This window comes from Pristiophorus japonicus, chromosome 15, assembly GCF_044704955.1.
Source record: "Pristiophorus japonicus isolate sPriJap1 chromosome 15, sPriJap1.hap1, whole genome shotgun sequence".
In the NCBI taxonomy this organism is placed as follows: Eukaryota; Metazoa; Chordata; class Chondrichthyes; family Pristiophoridae; genus Pristiophorus; species Pristiophorus japonicus.
In genome coordinates, this window is record NC_091991.1 from 15,458,005 (window position 1) to 15,484,748 (window position 26,744).

A 26,744-nucleotide genomic window follows, 5' to 3' on the forward strand; every position below is an offset into this window, starting at 1 on the left:
CAAAATCCCACCACTACCATAAATATGGGACCAGGATTATATTCCAGGTACGTGAAAAACAAATCAAATACAGTTAACAGAAAATGACTAATAAAGTTGATTTCCAAATTGAAACTGAGTTCAAAAATAATTTCTGCATAACAAAATTTTAAAAAGGAGAAAAAAATTGAGTTCATGCATTTTTAAAATGCTAATGAAGTATTACAGCTGTTTCAGAATACTTGTTTCTTTGAAAATTCAATTTCAATTGCTCTTCAAGGGCTCTCTCATTGAGCTCATTAGTACTCCGTTTACTGAATCGAAGTGGATGACTTGTGACATTAACCAATAGAATCCCTCGGAATGTACCTGATCCCCAGTGCTTCCGTCAGTTCATCTAGTCCAATTTTAGTTCCATCAAGAGCGTTCTCAGATCATTTAAACTCTCTGCATCCTTACTGGGTTACTTACAGAAGTACCAGACCCAAGCTGTTAAAATGTGTATTTTTTTTTTAAACATTGAATTTTAAGGAGAAAATTAAATACATTGGCCAGCTACATTTTTGATCCTTTACAAATATTTTGCATATAAAAGTATATATTTTTAACAACATGCTTCATATGCCCAGGGGGAAAAAAAATTGCACATTTTTTGCTCTAATAAGCATTGGAAAAATGAGCCTTTGTTCCACAAATAGAACAAAACTACTTATTAAAAATAATGATCCGCATCACAGCAATTCTAAACCCTGCAAAACTGCTCAATAAGTCTTTAGTATCCCTATTAGTAGTTTTATAATGAGGTAAAATAATTAAACACTAGTTATTACAATCAGTATCACATATTAAATTGCATTAGCTGTGATTCCAGTTCTTGTTCATTCACTGCACAATTGAGTTACACAGCTCCTAAAGAATGTACTTTCCTACCCAACAAGACTCCAAAAATAATTCATTGTGTGAAGCACTTGAGACGTTTTAACAATATGGCAAGACTTTCTGTATAAAATGTGCTATTTTGCACCACCATCATCATAGGCAGTCCCTCGAAATCGAGGAAGAATTGTTTCTAAAAGTAAGTTCTAAGGTGACTAAACAGTCCAATACGGGAATTACAGTCTCTATCACAGGTGGAACAGTCGTTGAAGGAAACGGTGGGTGGGGAGTCTGGTTTTCCACACACTCTTTCAGCTGCCTGTGCTTGGTTTCTGCATGCTCTCGGCGATGAGACTCGAGGTGCTCAGCGCCCTCCCCGATGCTCTTCCTCCACTTAGGGCGTTCGTTGGCCAGGGACATCCAGGTGTCGGTGGGATGTTGCATTTTATTAAGGAGGCTTTGAGGGTGTCCTTGAAATGTTTCCTCTGTCTAACTGGGGCATGCTTGCCGTGTAGGAGGTCAGAGTAGAGCACTTGCTTTGGGAGTCTTGTGTCAGGCATGCGAACAATGTGGCCTGCCCAATGGAGCTGGTCAAGTGTGGTCCGTGCTTCAATGCTGGGGATGTTGGCCTGATCGAGGACACTAACGTTGGTGCGTCTGTCCTGCCAGGGGATTTACAGGATCTTGCGGAGACATCGTTGGTGGTATTTCTCCAGCGATTTGACCTCCACCATTATCCTGATTTCAAACACCAAATAAGGTTGATGATATTAAGGGGTGTGATGTTATATTCATTTACTATTTAAGGGGGTAACATTTTTCTGGTAATTTGAGGGCAAAGTGGCTTTGGTCCTTGTATGTTGTACACATTCAAGCGATACAGATAAAAGTTGTTTAAGGTGCCTCAGTTGAAATGGATATCCACATTTGTGCACTGTGCAATATTATGCAACAGGCTCCTAAAAATGCTGTTTTTTCAGTTATGAGAAGTGTTGTTTTGTGGCACCAAAATTATTGAGTGATTTTAATAATACTGGCATGGCATAGGAGTGCTTAGAAGAATATGATTTCAAGAGGCCATTTTCTTTCTGGGTTAGAGGAACTACATACAAAACTGCAGCTTGTAAATAAACTTTAACTTTATACTCATTCAGTGATCGCTATACATGAAGGTGAGGGTGTTGTCTTTGTCTAAGCAATAAATTCAGGGCTTCACATTATTAACACATACCTGCCATAGCAGAACCTCACAAATATCTTGTGCCACCCCACTAACAGGGCATTAATACAGCCTCTGGTTAGCATGCTACTAAATTATGTTACTACCATAGCAGCAACGCAAGTTAGCAACAGTGCAACACCAATAAAGTTCAAGTTCATGATACAAATGGCCACATTGACTATATCTTACATCGAGTTGCATCAGGTCTGCAGCACAGAAACAGGCCATTTGATCCAACTGGTCTATGGCAGCATTTATGCTCCACATGAACTTTCTGCTACCCCTCTTTATCTCACCCTATCAGCGCAGCCTTCTATTCCTTTCTCTCTCCTGTGCTTATCAACTTACCCTTAAATGCATCTATGCGATAAATTCTAACAGCAGTAGGCATTTGCACCATGATAATCTAATTCAATTTACATTATATAGTTTTCTCTTCTTTTGGGAGATTGCTATTTATTTTTAGTGTGAATTTTCAATGCCGTTAAAAAAAATATGGGTTACTTGAAGCACGTATGTGCCAATTAAGGAGAAATTGGCCTCAGAAATATCAATGATAGCATAAAACAATTACAGCAAAGGCTGCATAAAGGTGCGACCACAGGACTAGGTTTAATGGAAGGAATATTCAAGTCGATGTATTTACTGAGGCGTACAAAAGCATGGGCCTTACATTAAACATCCGTAAGACAAAGGTCCTACACCAGCCTGTCCTTGCCGCACAGCACTGCCCCCCCCCCAGTCATCAAGATCCACGGCATGGCCCTGGACAACGTGGACCATTTCCAAAACCTCGGGAGCCTCTTATCAACAAGAGCAGACATTGATGACGAGATTCAACACCGTCTCCAGTGCAGCCTTTGGCTGCCTGAGGAAAAGAGTGTTTGAAGACCAGGCCTTCAAATCTGCCACCAAGCTCATGGTCTACAGGGCTGTAGTAATACCCACCCTCCTGTATGGCTCAGAGACATGGACCATGTACAGTAGACACCTCAAGTCACTGGAGAAATACCACCAACGATGTCTCCGCAGGATCCTACAAATCCCCCGAGAGGACAGATGCACCAACGTTAGCGTCCTCGACCAGGCCAACATTCCCAGCATTGAAGTACTGACCACACTTGATCAGCTCTGCTGGGCAGGCCACATTGTCCACATGCCAGACACGAAACTCCCAAAGCAAGCGCTCTACTCGGAACAAATGAGCCAAAGGTAGGCAGAGGAAACGTTACAAGGACATCCTCAAAGCCTCCCTGATAAAGTGCAGCATCCCCACCGACATCTGGGAGTCCCTGGCCAAAGACCACCCCCAAGTGGAGGAAGTGCATCCGGGAGGGCGCTTAACACCTCGAGTCTCATCGCCGAGAGCATGCAGAAATCAAGCGCAGGCAGCGAAAAGAGCGTGCGGCAAATCTGTCCCACCCACCCATTCCCTCAACGACTGTCTGTCCCACCTGTGAGAGGGACCATGGCTGTCGTATTGGACTATTCAGCAACTTAAGGACTCATGTTAAGAGTGGAAGCAAGCCTTTCTCGATTCCGAGGGGTTGCCCATGATGATGATTCAAGTCAAAACAGTATTACAAGAGAAAAGGTGACTACTGCAAAAGGAGATTAATTGGCAATATTCAGGAGGCTCACCAATGGATTGGCTTGCACGACTAATTATGTTTTAAATGAGTCATATTATATACGGACGTGAATTTCAAGAAAGTAACATTCTATGGTTTTACATAACACCAATAAACTGATAAAAACATCACTATTGCAGTTTTAGAATCCATGGCCCCGAAATTCACGGTCCCGGGAAGGTCAGTTAGGGCCTGTTTGCGGCGGCCATTCGTCAAAATCAAATGGCTGCCGCTTTGGGCTCAAATGACCGCCCTGGCGTAGATTGGGCCCGGGAGGTCTTGCAGCGGTGTCGGCCACCGCCGACTCTCGTGGCGGTGTGGGGCTTGCGGCAGTAGTGACGCGCTGAAAGTGCGCACCGCGGCCCCCGGACCCATTTTCAGCGTGAAAAAGCCAGCCCTTTAGCTGACGGTACCCCCGCCAGCTTTTAGGGACAACGCAGAGTGGCAGAGATCTCATAGCCGTGGGAGTGGAGAGAGACAAGAAGGTAAGATCCAAACCTGAGGATGTTCAGCACAGAATCCGCACCCAAGGAGAGAGAGAGAGAGAGAGGGAGAGAGGGAGAGAGGGAGGGAGAGGTGGAGAGGGAGAGGGAAAGAGAGGGTGAAGGGAGCACAAGAGAAAGGAGAAAGAGATAGAAGAAAGAAAATTGAATGAGAAACAGAATGAGAACATTTTATTGGGGGAGAGAGAAATAGAGAAATAGGAATAGAGAAAAAGAAAAGGGGAAAAAAAATGAGAGAGAAAGAGAGAGAAATAGAGACCTCGAGATTCACAGAGAGAAAATTGAAATCTCAATCCAGGGGCTCAGACTGGAAACGTCGCCCCAGCTCAGCATTCTGCCCGGTAACAAATGGAAATCTGTTCCACCTCCGCTGCCTCCAGGTCATCTAGATCCAAGGTCATCCCATCCTGTGTCATTGAACTACAGTACGCAGACGACGCTTGTGCCAAACTCCAAGCCATCGTCAATACCTTCACCGAGGCATACGAAAGCATGGGCCTTACACTAAATATCCGTAAGACAAAGGTCCTCCACCAACCTGACCCCGCCACACAGCACTGGCCACCTGTTATCAAAATCCACGGTGAGGCCTTGGACAATGTGGACCATTTTCCATACCTCGGGAACCTACTGTGAGCAAGGGCAGACATCGATGACGAGGTCCAACACTGCCTTCAGTGTGCCAGCACAGCCTTTGGTCGCCTGAGGAAGAGAGTTTTTGAAGACCAGGATCTCAAATCTGGCACCATGCTTATGGTCTAAAGGGCAGTAGTGATACCCGCCCTCCTATATGGCTCAGAGACATGGACTATATACAGCAGATACCTCAAAGCACTGGAGAAGTACCACAAACGCTGCCTCTGCAAGACCCTGCAAATCCATTGGGAGGACAGATGCACCAACGTCAGTGTTCTCGCTCAGGCCAACATCCCCAGTTCGATCAGCTCCGCTGGGCGGGCCACATCGTCCGCGTGCCTGACACGAGACTCGCAAAGCAAACGCTCTACTCGGAGCCTTGACACGGCAAGCGAGCCCCAGGTGGGCAGAGGAAACGCCTCAAGGACACCCTCAAAGCCTCCTTGATAAAGTGCAACATCCCCACCAGTACCCGAGAATCCTTGGCTCAAGACCGCCCAAAGTGGAGGAAGAGCATCCGGGAGGGCGCTGGGCACCGATTCTTGTCGCCGAGAGCATGCAGAAACCAAGCGCAGACAACGGAAGGAGTGTGCGGCAACCTAGACTCCCCACCCACCCTTTCCTTCAACCGCTGTCTGCCCCACCTGTGACAGAGACTGTCACCTGAGAACTCACTTTTAGCAAGTCATCCTCGACATCGAGGGACTGCCTATGATGATCTTACGAGTGCCTAACCTGCAACATCGCCTCAGTGTCTCCCCTGTGGCTGCCTCATGGGTGTGGGAAGGCTGCTGTGTGCCCTGTGTGGAAAACATAGAAACATAGAAAATAGGTGCAGGAGTAGGCCATTCGGCCCTTCTAGCCTGCACCGCCATTCAATGAGTTCATGGCTGAACATGCAACTTCAGTACCCCATTCCTGCTTTCTCACCATACCCCTTGATTCCCCTAGTAGTAAGGACTTCATCTAACTCCTTTTTGAATATATTTAGTGAATTGGCCTCAATAACTTTCTGTGGTAGAGAATTCCACAGGTTCACCACTCTCTGGGTGAAGAAATTCCTCCTCATCTCGGTCCTAAATGGCTTCCCCCTTATCCTTAGATTGTGTCCCCTGGTTCTGGACTTCCCCAACATTGGGAACATTCTTCCTGCATCTGAACTGTCTAACCTCGTCAGAATTTTAAACGTTTCTATGAGGTCCCCTCTCATTCTTCTGAACTCCAGTGAATACAAGCCCAGTTGATCCAGTCTTTCTTGATAGGTCAGTCCCGCCATCCCGGGAATCAGTCTGGTGAACCTTCGCTGCACTCCCTCAATAGCAAGAATGTCCTTCCTCAGGTTAGGAGACCAAAACTGTACACAATACTCCAGGTGTGGCCTCACCAAGGCCCTGTACAATTGTAGCAACACCTCCCTGCCCTTGTACTCAAATTCCCTTGCTATGAAGGCCAACATGCCATTTGCTTTCTTAACCACCTGCTGTACCTACATGCCAACCTTCAATGACTGATGTACCATGACACCCAGGTCTCTTTGCACCTCCCCTTTTCCTAATCTGTCACCATTCAGATAATAGTCTGTCTCTCTGTTTTTACCACCAAAGTGGATAACCTCACATTTATCCACATTATACTTCATCTGCCATGCATTTGCCCACTCACCTAACCTATCCAAGTCACACTGCAGCCTCATAGAATCCTCCTTGCAGCTCACACTGCCACCCAACTTAGTGTCATCCGCAAATTTGGAGATACTACATTTAATCCCCTCGTCTAAATCATTAATGTACAATGTAAACAGCTGGGACCCCAGCACAGAACCTTGCGGTACCCCACTAGTCACTGCCTGCCATTCTGAAAAGTGCCCATTTACTCCTACTCTTTGCTTCCTGTCTGACAACCAGTTCTCAATCCATGTCAGCACACTACCCCCAATCCCATGTCCTGCAGATGTCCTTCTAAGACGCCCTCGAGCAGCTTTGGGCCTGCAAGGACCAGCTGGAGACTGGTCAACACCCTCCTGGGAGGGTTCAGTCTGACTTGGTTCAGCCATGCGTGGAGGCACGAGCGGAGTGCCAGGTCTGGGGCCAGGAATGCTGCGAGCCGGAGGGAGCACACCATCCGTATCCTGGCCCGAGGAGCCTGAATAACTCACCGGGGGCGGCCCGATACCACCATCACCACCACCATTCTGAGGGAGCTCAGGTCGGTGCTGTGACGCCACACCGGAAGGTCCCTTGTGGCCTGTGGTGGACCCAGCCGCGAAAGCAGCACCGAGGTCTTGGGAGGGCATCCAGCTGAGACTGCATGCGAGCTGCCACAGTCTGAAAGCCACCAGATATGACAGCACTTGGTCGCTCCACCGACTCTTACAGCCGTGGTCATCCTCTCCAAAGCAGCACCGATACGCTCGTTCCCTCGCGCCTGTGCTGCAATGGCAGCTGCCACATCGTCCCGTGAGAATTAAGACTGGAACACTTTTTTGTGGTCAAAAAGCTGAAATTGAATCCAATGGTCACTGCAAACTTTGCGGCGCTAATCGGGGAAAAAAAGCCTTAACACTACCAGCTTACTAGCTGCACTGAATTTTTGCCCCTGTAACTATTACTGCCTTGTAACACACTCCTACTTATTAACATATACATGGCAAAATTTATTCAACTTCTATATGTTTAACAAGAATTCATTAGTTCTCAAATTAAATCAGTTATTTTCTTTTATACACACAAATACCAGAGTGGCATCTGCATGAATGAGAGCACATCGTGTTATATCAAGATGTTCATATAAGTGTAAAAAAACTGAAGAGTTATAGTTCATACTATTTTCATCAGATTTACTATATACCTTTCAGTCATCAAAAGGCTATCGTTACAATATACGCATGTGCATTTAGGCTTACAAGCAGTAGTCTAGAATCCTGAAATAAATAACTGATGATAATGAAGCTCATGGATGTAGAATGCAGCTGGCCCAAACCTCCTGGAAACTATAAATTGCATGAACGCTTAACAATCCTAGATAGCCTTGCAGGGTTCTATAAATGTCATGAATAATGGCCTCCTGCCCAGTGACAAGATAATCATTCCCAGAATTACATTCCACTTTATAAAGCCCAATTTGATGAGAGCCTATGATCGTTGAATGTCAGATCACTGATTATCTTGGAAACCGCCACTTAATTATAAAGGCAACCCATCATTCATTTCCAATAATTGCTGGCCATGTTGTTCAGTCACTAATCAATATATTCTTTGTAAAGTGTTTTCAGATGTCCTGAAATCATGAAAAGTACCACATAAATGAAAGGTGTTCTTAAATGCGCCTTCCCCCTCCCTTCGTCAAGCTCCCCCCCCCCGAGGCTCCCTCTGCCCTAGCCCTGAACTTGCTGCACAATATACATATAGACTGGACAAACCAAATTTGCAGTAACAGTGTGGAGGATGAGTTCATGGAATATATACACAAGATAGTTTTCAAGATCAGTATGTTGAGGAACCAACTAGGGCATAAATTATTTAAGATTTAGTATTGTGCAGTGAGAAAGGGTTAATTAATAACCTTGTAGCAAAGGGGCCTTGAGGGAAAAGTGAGAATAAAATGATACAATTTTATATTGTTTGGAAATGATTAAGTAAAGTCTGAAACTAGGGTCCTAAATCTAAATAAAGCAAACTACATAGGTATGCGGAGCGAGTTGGCTAAAGTAGATTGTGAAACTACATTAAAAGATATGACGGTAGACAAGCAATGGCTAACATTTGAAGAGTTAATTCATAATTTACAACAAATATACATTTGTTTAAGGCACCAAAACCATACAAGAAAAGTGGTCCAACCGTGGCTAACAAGAGAAGTTAAAGATAGTATTAGATCAAAGGAAGAGGCTTATAATGTTGCCAAAAAATGTAGCAAGCCTGAGGATTGGGAGGAATTTAGAATTCAGCAAATGAGGACCAAGAAAGAGAAAAAGAATACGAAAGTAAATTAGCAAGAGACATAGAAACAGTTTGTAAACGTTTCTAGAGGTATGTAAATGTTATGTGATCTTAGCTCTCAGATCACAACTAATGTCATCTCACAGTGATAGTAGTAAACCAAACAAATCGAATGAGTGAAAATAAAGGTGGTCCCATTACAGGCAGACAGGAGAAATTATAATGGGCAACAAGGATACTTTGTATCCGTCTTCCTGGTAGAAGACACAAAAAGCATTCCGGAAATTATGGGGAAATTAAGGGTCTAGAGAGAATGAGGAACTTAAAGAAATTTGTATAAGTAAAGACAGAGGGCTCAATTTTCTCCAAAGCTTTTTTTTGGCGCACTTGAAGAGTTACGCCCGTTTTTGGGGGCCCCCAAGTACACCAAAAAAAAATGTTCGAAGTGTCCTAGGGGGAGTGTTTGCCAGTGCTGTTGGGGAGGAGTTAAACTAATATGGCAGGGGGATGGGACAAGGACACAGAAGCAAAAGACAGAAAGAAGATGAGTAAAAGTGGAGGGCAGAGAAACCCAAGGCAAAAAACAAAAAGGGCCAATGTACAGCAAAATTGTAAAGGGTCAAAGTGCAATAAAAAGGCAAGCCTGAAAGCTCGGTGCCTCAATGCGAGGAGTATTCAGAACCTAGGGAAGGGCTCTCAGCTAGTTAGAGTGGGTGAGAGCGCAGATGAACAGGACCTCAAGAAAGAATGCAAAAGGCAGGAGGCAACAAAGCAGAGTAGCACTGTGGTAAGTGTAAATCACAAGGTGATGGGAAGGGACAATATGTATGAATATAAAGGAGCTGCAGGAAGGGTCAAGACTAAAAATCATGCTTTAAAAACTAGTATTAAAACACTCTACCTAAATGCACGCAGCATTCGAAATAAAGTAAATGAGTTGCATAATAAGAACATAGAACATAAGAATTAGGAACAGGAGTAGGCCATCTAGCCCCTCGAGCCTGCGCCGCCATTCAACAAAATCATGGCTGATCTGGCCGTGGACTCAGCTCCACTTACCCGCCCTCTCCCCGTAACCCTTAATTACCTTATTGGTTAAAAAATCTATCTATCTGTGACTTGAATACATTCAATGAGCTAGCCTCAACTGCTTCCTTGGGCAGAGAATTCCACAGATTCATAACCCTCTGGGAGAAGAAATTCCTTCTCAACTCGGTTTTAAATTGGCTCCCCCATATTTTGAGGCTGTGCCCCCTAGTTCTAGTCTCCCCGACCAGTGGAAACAACCTCTCTGCCTCTATCTTGTCTATCCCTTTCATTATTTTAAATATTTCTATAAGATCACTCCTCATCCTTCTGAACTCCAACGAGTAAAGACCCAGTCTACTCAATCTATCATCATAAGGTAACCCCCTCATCCCCGGAATCAGCCTAGTGAATCGTTTCTGTACCCCCTCCAAAGCAAGTATATCCTTTCTTAAGTAAGGTGACCAAAACTGCGCGTAGTACAACAGGTGCGGCCTCACCAATACCCTATACAGTTGCAGAAGGACCTCCCTGCTTTTGTACTCCATCCCTCTCGCAATGAAGGCCAACATTCCATTCACCTTCCTGATTACCTGTTGCATCTGCAAACTAACTTTTTGGGATTCATACACAAGGACCCCCAGGTCCCTCTGCACCGCAGCATGTTGTAATTTCTCCCCATTCAAATAATATTCCCTTTTACTGTTTTTTTTCCCCAAGGTGGATGACCTCACACTTTCCGACATAGTGTTCATCTGCCAAACCTTAGCCCATTCGCTTAACCTATCTAAATCTCTTTGCAGCCTCTCTGTGTCCTCTACACAACCTGCTTTCCCACTAATCTTGTGTCATCTGCAAATTTTGCTACACTACACTCTTCCAGGTCATCTATGTATATTGTAAACAGTTGTGGTTCGAGCACCGATCCCTGTGGCACACCACTAACCATCGATTTCCAACCCGAAAAGGACCCATTTATTCCGACTCTCTGCTCTCTGTTAGCCAGCCAATTCTCTATCCATGCTAATACATTTCCACTGACTCCGCGTACCTTTATCTTCTGCAGTAACCTTTTGTGTGGCACTTTATCGAATGCCTTTTGGAAATCTAAATACACCACATCCATCGGTACACCTGTATCCACCATGCTCGTTATATCCTCAAAGAATTCCAGTAAATTAGTTAAACATGATTTCCCCTTCACGAATCCATGTTGCGTCTGCTTGATTGCACTATTCCTATCTAGATGTCCCGCTATTTCTTCCTTAATGATAGTTTCAAGCATTTTCCCCACTACAGATGTTAAACTAACCGACCTATAGTTACCTGCCTTTTGTCTGCCCCCTTTTTTTAAAAACAGAGGCGTTACATTAGCTGCTTTCCAATCCGCTGGTACCTCCCCAGAGTCCAGAGAATTTTGGTAGATTATAACAAATGCATCTTCTATAACTTCCGCCATCTCTTTTAATACCCTGGGATGCATTTCATCAGGACCAGGGGACTTGTCTACCTTTAGTCCCATTAGCCTGTCCAGCACTACCCCCACCCCACCCCGAGTGACAGTAATTGTCTCAAGGTCCTCCTTTCCCACATTCCTGTGACCAGCAATTTCTGGCATGGTTTCTGTGTCTTCCACTGTGAAGACCGAAGCAAAATAATTGTTTAAGGTCTCAGCCATTTCCACATTTCCCATTATTAAATCCCCCTTCTCATCTTCTAAAAGACCAACATTTAGTCACTCTTTTCCGTTTTATATATCGGTAAAAGCTTTTACTCTCTGTTTTTATGTTTTGCGCAAGTTTACTTTCGTAATCTAACTTTCCTTTCTTTATTGCTTTCTTAGTCATTCTTTGCTGTCGTTTAAAATTTTCCCAATCTTCTAGTTTCCCACGAACCTTGGCCACCTTATACGCATTGGTTTTTAATTTGATACTCTCCTTTATTTCCTTGGTTATCCACGGCTGGTTATCCCTTCTCTTACCGCCCTTCTTTTTCACTGGAATATATTTTTCTTGAGCACTATGAAAGAGCTCCTTAAAAGTCCTCCACTGTTCCTCAATTGTGCTACCGTTTAGTCTGTGTTCCACGTCTACTTTAGCTAACTGTGCCCTCATCCCACTGTAGTCCCCTTTGTTTAAGCATCGTACGCTTGTTTAAGACACTACTTCCTCACCCTCAATCTGTATTACAAATTCAACCATACTGTGATCACTCATTCCGAGAGGATCTTTTACTAGGAGATCGGTCATTTTTTCTGTCTCATTACACAGGACCAGATCTAAGATAGCTTGCTCCCTTGTAGGTTCTGTAACATACTGTTCTAAGAAACAATCCCGTATGCATTCTATGAATTCCTCCTCCAGGTTACCCCGTGCGATTTGATTTGACCAATCGATATGTAGGTTAAAATCCCCCATGATTACTGCCGTTCCTTTTTCACATGCCTCTATTATTCCCTTGATTATTGTCCACCCCACCGTGAAGTTATTATTTGGGGGCCTATAAACTACGCCCACCAGTGACTTTTTCCCCTTACTATCTCTAATCTCCACACACAATGATTCAACATTTTGTTCATTAAAGCCAATATCATCTCTCACAATTGCCCTGATATCATTCTTTCTTTATTAACAGAGCTACCCCATCTCCTTTCCCTTCTTGTCTATCCTTCCGAATTGTCAGATACCCCTGTATGTTTAATTTCCAGTCTTGGCCATCCTGCAACCACGTTTCTGTAATGGCCACCAAATCATACCCATTTGTCATGATTTGAGCAGTCAATATATTCCAGTGAAAGAGAAGGGCGGTAAGAGAAGGGATAACCAGCTGTGGATAACCAAGGAAATAAAAGGAGAGTATCAAATTAAAAGCCAATGCGTATAAGGTGGCCAAGGTTAGTGGGAAAATAGAAGATTGGGAAAATTTTAAATGACAGCAAAGAATGATTAAGAAAGCAATAAAGAAAGGAAAGATAGATTACGAAGGTAAACTTGCGCAAAACATAAAAACGGATAGTAAAAGCTTTTACAGATATATAAAACGGAAAAGAGTGACTAAAGTAAATGTGGTCCCTTAGAAGATGAGAAGGGGGATTTAATAATGGGAAATGTGGAAATGGCTGAGACCTTAAACAATGATTTTGCTTCGGTCTTCACAGTGGAAGACACAAAAATCATGCCAAAAATTGCTGGTCACGGGAATGTGGGAAGGGAAGACCTTGAGACAATCACCATTACTAGGGACGTAGTGCTGGACAGGCTAATAGGACTCAAGGTAGACAAGTCCCCTGGTCCTGATGAAATGCATCCCAGGGTATTAAAAGAGATGGCGGAAGTTATAGCAGATGCATTCGTTATAATCTACCAAAATTCTCTGGACTCTGGGGAGGTACCAGCGGATTGGAAAGCAGCTAATGTAACGCCTCTGTTTAAAAAAGGGGGCAGACAAAAGGCAGGTAACTATAGGCCGGTTAATTTAACATCTGTGGTGGGGAAAATGCTTGAAGCTATCATTAAGGAAGAAATAGCGGGACATCTAGATAGGAATAGTACAATCAAGCAGACGCAACATGGATTCATGAAGGGGAAATCATGTTTAACTAATTTACTGGAATTCTTTGAGGATATAACCAGCATGGTGGATAGAGGTGTACCGATGGATGTGGTGTATTTAGATTTCCAAAAGGCATTCGATAAGGTGCCACACAAAAGGTTACTGCAGAAGATAAAGTTACGCGGGGTCAGAGGAAATTTATTAGCATGGATAGAGAATTGGCTGGCTAACAGAAAGTAGAGAGTCGGGATAAATGGGTCCTTTTCGGGTTGGAAATCGATGGTTAGTGGTGTGCCACAGGGATCGGTGCTGGAACCACAACTGTTTACAATATACATAGATGACCTGGAAGAGGGGACAGAATGTAGTGTAACAAAATTTGCAGATGACACAAAGATTAGTGGGAAAGCGGGTTGTGTAGAGGACACAGAAAGGCTGCAAGGAGATTTAGATAGGTTAAGCGAATGGGCTAAGGTTTGGCAGATGGAATACAATGTCGGAAAATGTGAGGTCATCCACCTTGGGAAAAAAAAACAGTAAAACGGAATATTATTTGAATGGGGAGAAATTACAACATGCTGCAGTGCAGAGCGACCTGGGGGGTCCTTGTGCATGAATCCCAAAAAGTTAGTTTGCAGGTGCAGCAGGTAATCAGGAAGGCGAATGGAATGTTGGCCTTCATTGCGAGAGGGATGGAGTACAAAAGCAGGGAGGTCCTGCTGCAACTGTACAGGATATTGGTGAGGCCGCACCTGGAGTACTGCGTGCGGTTTTGGTCACCTTACTTAAGGAAGGATCTACTAGCTTTGGAGGTGGTATAGAGACGATTCACTAGGCTGATTCCGGAGATGACGGGGTTACCTTATGATGATAGATTGAGTAGACTGGGTCTTTACTTGTTGGAGTTCAGAAGGATGAGGGGTGATCTTATAGAAACATTTAAAATAATGAAAGGGATAGACAAGATAGAGGCAGAGAGGTTGTTTCCACTGGTCGGGGAGACTAGAACTAGGGGGCGCAGCCTCAAAATACGGGGGAGCCAATTTAAAACCGAGTTGAGAAGGAATTTCTTCTCCCAGAGGGTTGTGAATCTGTGGAATTCTCTGTCCAAGGAAGCAGTTGAGGCTAGCTCATTGAATGTATTCAAATCGATTTTTAACCAATAAGGGAATTAAGGGTTATGGGGATCGGGCGGGTAAGTCGAGCTGAGTCCACAGCCAGATCAGCCATGATCTTGTTGAATGGCGGAGCAGGCTCGAGGGGCTAGATGGCCTACTCCTGTTCCTAATTCTTATGTTCTTATGTTCCCCGTTGAATTTCTTCATTTTGGCGTGGCCTAACCTGTCCTTTAGTTTTGGGGGTGGAGCCTCTGCACCAAAAAGATCGGGTTGCCACAGTAACCAGGGATACAATGCAAGCTGAGGCTGCAAAGTGAAACATACAGCCAGCTCCCAACACATTACATCAACTTAAAAACACATTAAAATATATTGCAGCAACTTACCTCCAATTATTAAAGCCGGTCCCGCTCCTCCACCCCTAGCTCTGGCCGAAGGGCTTGCCGGTCTGCTTACCTCGCCCATCCCGAGCACCTTGCTGGTGCTGCTCCAGCTCTCGGTCGCCCTGCCAGCCCCGAGTTCCTTGCTGGTCCCAGCACGCCCGCCCCCAGCCGAATGGCTTGCCGGTCCCAGTCACCCGCTCCTAGCCCTAGCCGAGTGCCTTGCCGGTCCTGTGGCCCCACCCCCACCCCCAGCACGGAGTGCCTTGCCGGTCCGCTCCCCCGCCCCTAGCCCAGGCCGAATGGCCTCCTCCCTCCCGATCCCCGCACCTAACTACACCCGAAAGGCTTCCCCCCACCACCTATCTCTTCCTCTCCTCCCCCCCCCACCCCCACCTATCTCTTCCTCTCCTCTCCTCTCCTCTCCTCTCCTCTCCTCTCCTCTCCTCTCCTCTCCTCTCCTCTCCCTTACATTTCCTGCTACTACTGTCTGGGTATCTGCTGCACTTACCTGCGCTGATTTCCTTACCTACGCCGATTTCTTTGACTCTCCGGAAGGTTTTTCTGCAGAGGCCACAAACACTGGCCTGAGCAGAACTGGAGTAACTCTCAGCTGACCAAACTTGCCTAAATGGCCAGAAATGGCACGGGTGGCAGGATACGCCCCCTTTGGCTGAAAAAAAAACGTACCTAAAAAAAAATCGTAACTAACTGAGTTACACTGGTGCAAATTGATTGGGGAAACTGTGGTTTTTTAAACTTAGGCCAAAAAAAGCAGCCTGCTCCAAAAAAATGGCACAAATCTCATGGTACTGGAGAAATTAATGGGACTATATGGCAACAAATTCCCTAGACCCAACGACTTGTATCCTAGGGTTTTTTTTAAAAGGGATGGCTGCAGAGGTAGTGGATGCACTGGTATTAATTTCCCAGAATTCCCTAGATTCTAGAACAGTCCTCAAGGATTGGAAGATAGTTAACATAACCCTTCTATTTAAGAAAGGAGGAAGTGAAAAAACGGGGAACTATAGGCCAGTTAGCCTGACATCAGTAGTGGGCCAAATGCAAGAATCCATTATTAGGGACGTGGTAATAAGGCACTTACAAAATCGTATTATTATTAGCAGAGTCAATATGGTTTTATGAAAGAGAAATCATGTTTGACAAATGTATTTTTTGAAGATGTAACTAGTAGGATGGATAAGGGGGAACCAGTGGGTGTTGTGTACTGGGATTTTCAGAAGGACATGTTTATTCGTAACACCAAAAGCTCTGATTGGTCCCCTTGGAGAACAAGACATCCAGCAGTTTATCTGAAATGTATAATTAGATCCTCCCTTCCTGCATAATCAGTTACTTTGCAAAGTGCAATTCGAGCCATTCTGACTGGCTACTCCAGACAGAACAGAGCTCACATAGAACAGACGGTGCTCACCCTCGCAGGTTAGACCTCCCCCACCCGTAAACATGTTCCTGCCCTCACAGCCCAAGTTCTTGACTCCTCTCCCAACCCAAGTTCTTGACTCCTCCCCCAACCCAAGTTCCTGACAATCTCCCCCCCCCACTCAAGTGCCTGACCTTCCATTCTCCCCCCCCCGCCCCCAATCCGGCCCAAGTTCCTGACCTCCCCCGCCTAAGTTTATGATCTCCTCTTCCCAATTATGTCACTTGCCCCACATGCACCAAGCTTTCCTAGAAAACAACCAGTAGGGGGGTGGGAGAGAGAGAACATGGTGTGGGTGTAATGGGGGAGGGTTTGGATCCATTGGATCACATTCTCGCTCTCATTCACCGCCCCTCCCCCTGTTCCCTCTCTCACCACACCCGAGTTCCTGACCTTCTCTCCCCCCATTCCAGAGTTCCTGTACTTCAGCTCCCCCCACCCAGAGTTCCTGACGACCTTCCCCCCTCCCCCCAGTTCATGACCTTCTCTCCCCCCCCAGTTCCTGACCATCTCCCACCACCCCTTCCCCAGTTCTTGATCTCCGATTCCCTCTCTTCCTTCACCCACCCCGTCCCTCCTTTTGTCTCTCCCTCTGAACAGCCGGTGACGGGTCTTCTCCCAAGAGGGATCGGGTTTGCATGTGTGGCTCCGTTATACCGAGCGCATGCGCAGAAGGCCATAAAAATGTTTGCGCGGATAATCTTTTTTTTCCTCCAAGAAACATTCTATAAAGTGCCACACAAAAGAGATTATTACACAAAATTAGGATTCATGGGAGTGGGGGCAATATATTAGCATGGATTAAAGATTGATTAATGGACAGAAAACAGAGAGTAGGAATGAACAAAACATTTTCGGGTTGGCAGGCTGTAACTCGTGGGGTACCACAAGGATCAGTGCTTGGGCCTCAGCTATTTACAATTTATATTAATGACTTGGATGAAGGGACTGAATGTAACATATCCAATTTTGCTGGTGATACAAAGTTAGGTGGGAAAATAAGCTGTGAGGAGGCGGCAAGGAGGATGCAGAGAAATATAGACAGGTTGGCCGGAATCTTCTGAGCCCTGCGAGTGCGGGTTTGGAGGCGGGCCCTCTGTCAAAATGGCCCTGATTGACAGTGGGGTGGAAGTCCGCTATGGACCCGTCTCCGTGTCAGTTTCTGAACTGTCGGGTCTGCGTGCGGATCACAGATCCGCCACCAAGCGGCGGGCCCATCAATTAAGATGCTCAAGAGGTAATTTTAAAAATTCAAAAGGATTTTACCCAGGCACTTACAATTTTGCTAAGTTTTCGACGAGTTTGCCGTCCCTAGGGTTTCACACCAGGGGTAAGTGTATCGGTTTTCAGTAACTCGCCATTGCTTTGGATAGTTGACAGCTACAGAAGTGGTATAAAAGCTACCAGTTCACAGCTGTTCACTTTCCAATGTCAGAAGCTGAAGCCTTCAGGATTTGGAAGAAACTTTTGAGCTGTATGCACTCTGGAAGTGTTTGCAGTGAACTCTCTATCCATTGTCACCTCCTTGGAGCAACCTCTCTCACCATTGACAGATCGCTTCTGTCATTTCAACCTGCCATCTATTCCAGCAGCATCGGTGCCCTTGAAAAAATCTCACATTGGTCCTCGGAATCCCACCACGATCAGCCCCAACATCAACATCACTAAACATCCCAGTGTCACTACCAACAACACCAACCTTCTCCGCAACCACCCGATGTTTCATGGGACACAAGGCATCAGCACCTGACCATCTTGCTGCCCGGGAGGCCAGGGATGGCCTCACCATGGCCACATTTACTTGACGCTGTACATCCTGGCTGCCACATGGTGCATCAGGTTGGCACCACCCCAGACCAGTACCATAAAACATCTCTACAATGCCCAAACCATTCCTTTCACAATCATCACCAGTGTGCAGAGTACCCTCATGTTTCACCATTCACTACAACTCACTAAGCCACTTTCAAAGGTGCACACAAATTTGTCCAAGAACACAAAGTCAATATAAAGATTTAAATGTTTGACAACACATTCGCAGAAATTCTACATAAACATGAGCTAAAAGACCTAAATGCCTACCCTTGTGTGCTGTTAGCTAGTATGATTGGACAAGGATGAGGGGGAGTATGAGGGGTGGCTCGTGAGATGGGGAACTGATAATGTGGAGAGAGAGAGGAATGGTGGAGATGTAGGGCAAGTTGGTGGGAGTAAGGAAATGCAGGAGTAGGGCAGGGAAGGCGATGTGATGGGGATGTGATGAGTTGCACAGCAGGATGAGGTTGAATGTGGCTTTGAAGTAACGTTTTGTGATCTACTGAGATAATTGAAAGATTTGTGCCACTGCAGCCTGGCCCTCCTGACAACATCCCTGCTTGTGCCCTCCTGTGCAATGTGCAACCAGGCTGCGTTGGTCTCATTTGGTAGTCTCCTCTGCCCATTGGAAGGGAAGAGAACCTCCCTCTGTAAGCATCTGGAGGGAGTTATGGGCAAGCCTGGTGCAGCTGAGCACCTCTGTGCAGTGTTTGCAGCACCTCAATGCTGCAGGACACTGACAGAACAACTGTAAAAATAAAGTTGGTCATGGTCCCTTTAAGTAAACTGGCTGATGAGGTGTCATCAGATGGCGTCATTAGATCCGCTTCCTGTTAATTGGCTGGGAACCTCGCAGGGTGGGTTTAACAAGCCCCATCAATGTAAAATCAGATTAACAGAGCTCCATATAAGCGGGAGCGGGGTCGTAGTCCGCCACTTATCTCGGCCGCACATAGCCCGCCTCGGTAAGTAACATCGCGACTGTTGACTGAGTGGGAAAGAACATGGCAATGTGGGGAAGTGCGAAGTTATCCACTTTGGTAGGGAAAACAAATAAAGCTGAATATTTTTTGAATGGTGAGAGATTAGGAAATGTTTGCATTCAGAGGGACCTGTGCGACCTTGTACATAAATCACAGAAAGTTAATATGCAGGTACAGCAAGCACTTAGGAAAGCAAATGGTATGTTAGCTTTTGTTACAAAAGGATTAGAGTGTTACTACAATTATACAGGGCATTGGTGAGGCCACACCTGGAGTACTGTGTACAGTTCTGGTCTCCTTACCCAAGGAAAGGCATACGTGCCTTCGAGGGAATGCAAAACAGGTTCAATAGCCTGGTTCCTGGGATGAGGGGATTACCTTATGAGGAGAGATTGAGTAGACTAGGCCTATATTCTCTAGCGTTTAGAATAATGAGAGGTGAACTAATTGAAACATATACAATTCTTAAGGGGCTTGACAGGGTTAATGCTGGGAAAATGTTTCCCCTGGCTGGGGAATCTAGAACATGGGGTCAGAGTCTCAGAATAAGAGGTCGGCCATTTAGGACTGAGATGAGGAGAAATTTCTTCACTCAAAGGATTCTAAATCTTTGGAATTCTCTACCCCAAAATGCAGTAGATGCTCAGTCATGGATTATATTCAAGACAGATCTAAGGGAATTAAGGAATATGGGGATAGTGTGAGAAGGTGGAGTTGAGGGGGAAGATCAGCCATGATCTTGTTGAATGGTGGAGCAGGCTCGAAGGTCCAAATGGCCTCCTCCAGCTCATATTTTTTATGTTCTTATGTTCTCTAGTTTCTCTCCCATCTCCCTGACCTATCTGAGCTCATCCTGTCCATGTGAGCCATGTCCTGCTCCTTTGACCCTATTCCCACCAAAGTGCTGACCACTGAACTTCCCTTCCTGGCCCCCATGTTAGCTGACATTGTTAATGGTTCCCTCTCCTCCCCTTCAAATCTATCATCACCGCCTCTCTCTTCAAAAAAAACCTAGCCTTGACTCCTCAGTCCTTGCAAATTACCGCCCCATCTCCAACCTCACTTTCCTCTCCAAAGTCCTTGAAGCTGTAGCCTCCCAAATCCATACCCATCTTTCATGCAACTTTATATTTAAATTTCTCCAATCAAGTTTCCATCCCTGTCATAACACTGAAACGGCCTTTATTAACGTCACAATTTACAGGGAATGGTGGGGAGGGGGGGTGTTTAAAGGGAAGTTTACAAACATTAAACACTTCAGTTTTACAAATAAAGAGCCATCATCAATAATAAATGATAAATACATCAATAAATCAACCAAAAAAAATAATAAAAAATAATTTAAAAAAAAAATCAATAAATAAAACATTTTCTACTTACCAACTGCAGCACCGGGAGCCTTCCAACAGCGTGCTGGGATACCCTCCCCTCAGTGTGTCTCTATCTCTCCGTCTGCCAGTGTCTGGTGTTTCTGACAGCGAGGGGAGGGGGAGGAGGGGGGGTGGAGAGGGAGGGAGGGGTGGAGAGGGAGGGAGGGAGAGGGAGGAAAGAGGGAGGGAGGGAGAGGGAGAGAGGGAGGGGGATAGAGGGAGAGGGGGAGGGAGGGAGAGAGGAGAGCAGAGGGAGGCTGAACGGGCCCGACTTTGGGCGGAGCCCGCTCCCAGCATCAGAGTTAAAGGTAGGTGGCTGGGGGTCGGGTCCTGGTGGGTCAGGCCTTGCAGGGGGGGGGGGGTGTCAGCTCAAGTCCGGGGAGCTCGGGTCGGGTCCGTGGCCGGGGGAGCAGGGGGAGGGTCGGGGGAAGGGGTCAGGTCCGGGAGCGGAGCGGGAGTCGGGTCCAGTTGGGTCCGGGGGAGGGGAGGGGGGCGGGAGTCGGGTCCTGGCTGGGGGGGGGGGGGGGGGGTCGGGTCAGGAACTGGGGGGGGGGGGGAAAAGAGAGAGAGGGAGGGGGTTGAGAGCCAGCTGAAGGGAGGAAGTGGGACGTGCAGCCTGATCCACACCGCCCCAGTGAGGCCATTCGGCCAGGGCTAGAGGCTGCGTGCTTCGGGCCCCTCCCACACAGTTTTAGGAGTTTTGCAGTAGCACGCCTGTGCAGAGGTCCCGGCACTGTTTTCAGCGCAGGGACCTGGCTCCGCCCCCCCACAGCTCGTGCTGCGCCGCGCCCAGCTCCAGAGGACCTGCAGGGAGCCGGAGAATCGGTAAGTATTTTTTAGGCGCACTTTCGAGCGCGAAAAACGGGCATCCAGGTTCGAGGCACGGCCTGAAACTTGAACCCTTATAGTCTGCATCCCAGAGTACTTAAGGAAGTGGCCCTAGAAATGTAGATGCATTGGTGGTCATTTTCCAACATTCCATGGACTCTGGATCAGTTCCTATGGATTGGAGGGTAGCTAATGTAACCCCACTTTTTAAAAAAATGAGGGAGAGAGAAAACAGGGAATTATAGACTGGTTACCCGGACATCGGAAGTGGGAAAATGCTGGAATCAATTATTAACGATGTAATAGTAGTACATTTGGAAAGCAGTGACAGGATCGGTCCAAGTCAACATGGATTTATGAAAGGGAAATCATGCTTGACAAATCTTATATAATTTTTTGAGGATGTAACTTGTAGAGTGGATAAGGGAGAACCAGTGGATGTGGTGTATTTGGACTTTCAAAAGGCTTTTTACATGGTCCCTCACAAGAGATTATTGTGCAAAATTAAGGCATGTGGTATTGGGGGTAATGTATTGACGTGGATAAAGAACTGGTTGGCAGACAGGAAGCAAAGAATGGGAATAAACGAGTTCTTTTCAGAATGGCAGGCAGTGACTAGTGGGGTACCGCAAGGTTCAGTGCTGGGACCCCAGCTATTTACAATATATATTAATGATTTAGACGAAGGAATTGAATGTAATATCTCCAAGTTTGCAGATGACACTAAGCTGGGTGGCAGTGTGAGCTGCGAGGAGGATACTAAGAGGCTGCAGGGTGACTTGGACAGGTTAGGTGAGTGAGCAAATGCATGGCAGATGCAGAATAATGTGGATAAATGAGAGGTTATTCACTTTGGAAGGCAGATTATTATCTGAATGGTGACAGATTAGTAAAAGGGGAGGTGTAACGAGATCTGGGTGTCATGGTACATCAGTCATTGAAAGTAGGCATGCAGGTACAGCAGGCAGTAAAGAAAGCAAATGGCATGTTGGCCTTCTTAACAAGAAGATTTAAATATAGGAGCAGAGAGGTCTTACTGCAGTTGTACAGGGCCTTGGTGAGACCATAGCTTGAGTATTGTGTGCAGTTTTGGTCTCCTAATCTGAGGAAGGACATTCTTGCTATTGAGGGTGTGCAGCGAAGGTTCACCAGACTGATTCCCGGGATGGTAGGACTGACATATGAAGAAAGACTGGATCAGCTAGGCTTATATTCACTGGAATTTAGAATAATGAGAGGGGTCTCATAGAAGCATATAAAATTCTGACGGGATTGGACAGGTCAGATGCAGGAAGAATGTTCCTGATGTTGGGGAAGTCTAGAACCAGGGGTCACAGTCTAAGGATAAGGGATAAGCCATCTAGGACCGAGATGAGGAGAAACGTTTTCACCCAGAGAGTGGTGAACCTGTGGAATTCTCTACCACAGAAAGTTGTTGAGTCCAGTTCATTGGATATATTCAAAAGAGAGTCAGATGTGTCCCATACGGTTAAAGGGATCAAGGGGTATGGAGAGAAGGCAGGAATGGGGTACTGAGGTTGCATGATCAGCCATGATCATATTGAATGGTAGTGCAGGCTCGAAGGGCCGAATGGCCTACTCCTGCACCTATTTGTTATGTTTCTGTGCTGCAAATTTCTATGATTCTGTGGTGGAGACTTAACCTTAAAATCAGAGCCAGGCCATTCAGAAGACAATAGGCAGCATTTCTTTTTGCAAAGGGTGATAGAAGTGTGGAACTCTCTCCCACAAAAAAGTAGATGCTAGCTCATTTAAAAATGTTAAAACTGAGATTGACAGACAAGCGTTTCAAAGGATTATGGAGCCAAGGCAGGTGGATGGAGTTAGGATACAGAACTGATTGAATGGCGGAACAGGCTCGAGAGGCTGAATGTTGCTAAAACACATGCCAATCTCTACCCCACTGTGTTCAATTAACCTTTGCTGAATGTGGCTCACGCCAAGTGCCAGGATGTTGGATCAGGTCCACCATGTAAAATGAATCTGACACCCCTGCACTACATGTTTTTCAAATCTGCAAGTCTTCTCTGGTAATCAAACATATTAACCACTATCTTCCTTACTCAATGGAGCATCTGACTGTACTGTGCTGTAAAACAAACTACATTAGTTTCAGCCGTGGCTTAGTGGTAGCACTCTCACCTCTGCAGGTGTGAGTTCAAATCCCATGCCAGAGACTTGACCACATAATCCCTGCTGAGACTCCAGTGATGTACTGAGGAAGGTGCACCTTTCAGATGTGACATTAAACCGAGGCCCTCTCGCGTGGATGTAAAGGATCCTTCGTAGAAGATTATGGGAGTTCTTCCAACATTTATCTCAACCAACACATAGGATATACAGCACAGAAACAGGCCATTCGGCCCAACCAGTCCATGCCGGCGTTTATGCTCCATTCAAGCCTCCTCCCATCTTTCCTCATGTAACTGTCAGCATAACCCTCTATTCCCTTCTCCCTCATATGCTTATCTAGCCTCCCCTTAAATGCATCTATACTATTTGCCTCAACTACTCCGTGGTAGCGGGTTCCACATTCTCACCACTCTCTGGGTAAAGAAGTTTCTTCTGAATTCCCTATTTGACTTCTAAACACCTAAAACAGATGATCTGATCATTTATCTCATTGCTATTTGTGGGAGCTTGCTGTGCATACAATGGCTGTCATGTTTCCAACATTACAACAGTGACAACACTTCAAAAGTATTTCATTTACTGTAAAAGTACTTTGGTACATCCTGTGGTCACGAAAGATCACATTAGGACACAGTAAGTGACTTCCATACCTCTCTGACAGCAGTGCAGAATTCACTCTGTAACACTCGCTGTAGGGACTGCAGTTTGTGGATTGGTACTGCTCCACTTTCCTGAAGCTTCTCCAGCAATTCAATGGCTCGAGCCACATCTGAAAAGAAAAATACAGAAATAACAAAAAGCAAGCTGACTCTCACTTCTATTTTGGATTAAATTGGATAAGACCCATGTTCAAAATAGAAAAATCCTCCTACTGATTAACAAATAATTCTGCACAATATTCTGTGCTTAAAACACTATATTGTAGATTCAAATAACATAGAATAATTCTAAATCAAACTGTAATTAACTCATGCTAAAAGTTGTTCTAATCAGAGTACAGGGGTGTTATTTCACAACTGGCTAACAAAGTTTTGAATATTATGAAGGAAATGATCAGAGAACATCAAAAAGCAATTTGTAACAATGCCCTTCATGAATTCTAATCTGCTATCATTTAAAACAAGGCAACTTTATTTGTTAAATTGGCATCTCAGTAATTTTTTTAATTCATTCCTGGGATGTACACATTGCTAGCAAGGCCGGCATTTATTGCCCATCCCTAATTGCCCTTGAGAAGGCGGTGGTGAGTTTCCATCTTGAACCGCTGCAGTCCGTGTGGTGAAGGTGCTCCCACAGTGCTGTTAGGAGGGAGTTTCAGGATTTTGTCGCAGCAATGATGAAGGAACGCCAATATATTTCCAAGTCAGGATGGTATGTGACTTGGAAGGGAACTTGGAGATGAACTTGGAGATGATGGTGTTCCCATGTGTCTGCTGCCCTTGTCCTTTTTGGTGGTAGGCGTCGTGGGTTTGGGAGGTGCTGTCGAAGTAATGCCATATGTAATCCAAGAGTCCAGTGGCCATTTGATTGCAACCAAAGATACAGGACCAGTTGTCTGCAAGATACTGAGTTAACTACAACAATTTGATTATTAGTTTTTGCTCATTCACAGGTGAAGAGTACTGGTATTCTTTAAAGCTACTTAGAGAGTTATTTTCTCTTTTACAAGTCCAGAATGAAAGTCTCCTGAAATCAGTTTTGCCCACCTCATAAACTAAGAAAGCATGGAATGAGAAAAGATCATTTGACCCATCAAGTTTGTTCCTTCCACAGACGATATGTAATCCGCCCAATCAATCAATCATTGACTTGACCTATTCCACCCCACCCTATCTAATCTCTGCTGAAATACTCTCTTTTTAAAAAAAAACTAATCAAAAGTTAACTCACTCGAAGGAACTGCATTTATCAGAAAGTACTTGCTTCAGAATAAAATATCAAATTAATTTTAATTGAATCCAAACTGGGACATACAACTTTCTGTTCCATCATCCAAACGATTGATATATGTGGTAACAAGCGGAAGCCCCAGTATAGATCCCTGGGGAACACCACTTGTCACACCCTACTAATTAGAGCAGCTTCCTTTATCCCTACTCTCTGTCTCCTACCTCTCAATCAATTCTCAAACCAAGGTTAGTTCCAATTCCATGCACTCTTTTTTTTTGCTAATAATCCCTTGTGCGGCACCTTATTAAATACCTTCTGAAAGACCATATGTGCAACATCCATCAACAGTCTCCTGGCCAGGACTCCATTCTTGAACCTAGAGAGCTTTAAAAAAATGATAAATGCACCTGCAATTGACTTTCATGGGCCCACATATCACTCCTTTTCTCCTTAAAAACTTTTACAGTTAGCTTTAATATCTCTTGCCAAGTTTTTGTTCATAAAACCGGTTATGTATGGAGAAAGAGTCAGACTGAACACTGTGAGCTCAAAGTAAAGTGTGACCTTAATCTTTTATTGCAGGTCTCCAGAGTGCCTCTCCAACCTGTGAGGCCTCCTTAAATACCTGTGCTCCCAAGGGGTTATGGGATCCCATGGGACTCCAGGAAATGAGCCCTCTGGTGGCTGTATAGAGTATATACACAAGTTTACATATATAACCCCACCCCCCCACCCCAAAGTCAATAGTGTAATTATTTACAATGTGAGTCGATCTGGGGCCCTTCTTGCCCTGGTTGATCATCTCGGTGTGAAAGCTGGCGTTGGTGAGTTAATTGTTGGGCCTTCGCTGGGCTGCTGTGCAGCGGGCCTTGCTGGGCTGCCTGGTGCGCTGGGAGCTGCTGGGCTGCTGTGGATGCTGGGTTCTGCTTCGTGGCCAACCGCAGTGTCGGTTGCCACTGGTGTATATGTTGAGGGGTCAAAGAAGGTAGGGTCCAAAGTGGGTTGCTCAGAATAGTCCGTGAATCGGAGTTCGATTTAGTCCAAGTGTTTCCGGTGAATGAGTCCATTTGAAAGTTTGACCCGAAACACCCTGCTCCCCTCTTTGGCCACGACAGTGCCGGGAAGCCACTTGGGACCTTGTCCATAATTCAATACAAATACAGGATCATTGATTTCAATCTCGCGTGACACATTTGCACTATCATGGTATGCACTTTGTTGAAGCCGCCTGCTCTCTACCTGTTCATGTAGATCAGGGTGAACTAACGAGAGCCTTGTCTTAAGTGCTCTTTTCATGAGCAGTTCAGCGAGTGGAATCCCCGTGAGCTAAGCAGGACTTGGATAGGCGAGTCTGCAGTGAGCCTTCCGTTACCCTCTTCATGCGAAGGGAACTTGTTTA

At 45.4% G+C, this 26,744-nt stretch overlaps 1 protein-coding gene across 1 annotated transcript in view; it reads right to left on the reverse strand.

The window, feature by feature from the left end:
* lin7a (lin-7 homolog A (C. elegans)) overlaps window positions 1–26,744 on the reverse strand; it is a 104,825-nt gene that overhangs the window by 39,134 nt on the left and 38,947 nt on the right. The window contains exon 2 of the mRNA XM_070901569.1: window positions 24,106–24,224. Within this exon, the coding sequence (XP_070757670.1) occupies window positions 24,106–24,224 (119 nt within the window). The remainder of the gene's footprint in view (window positions 1–24,105; window positions 24,225–26,744) is intronic.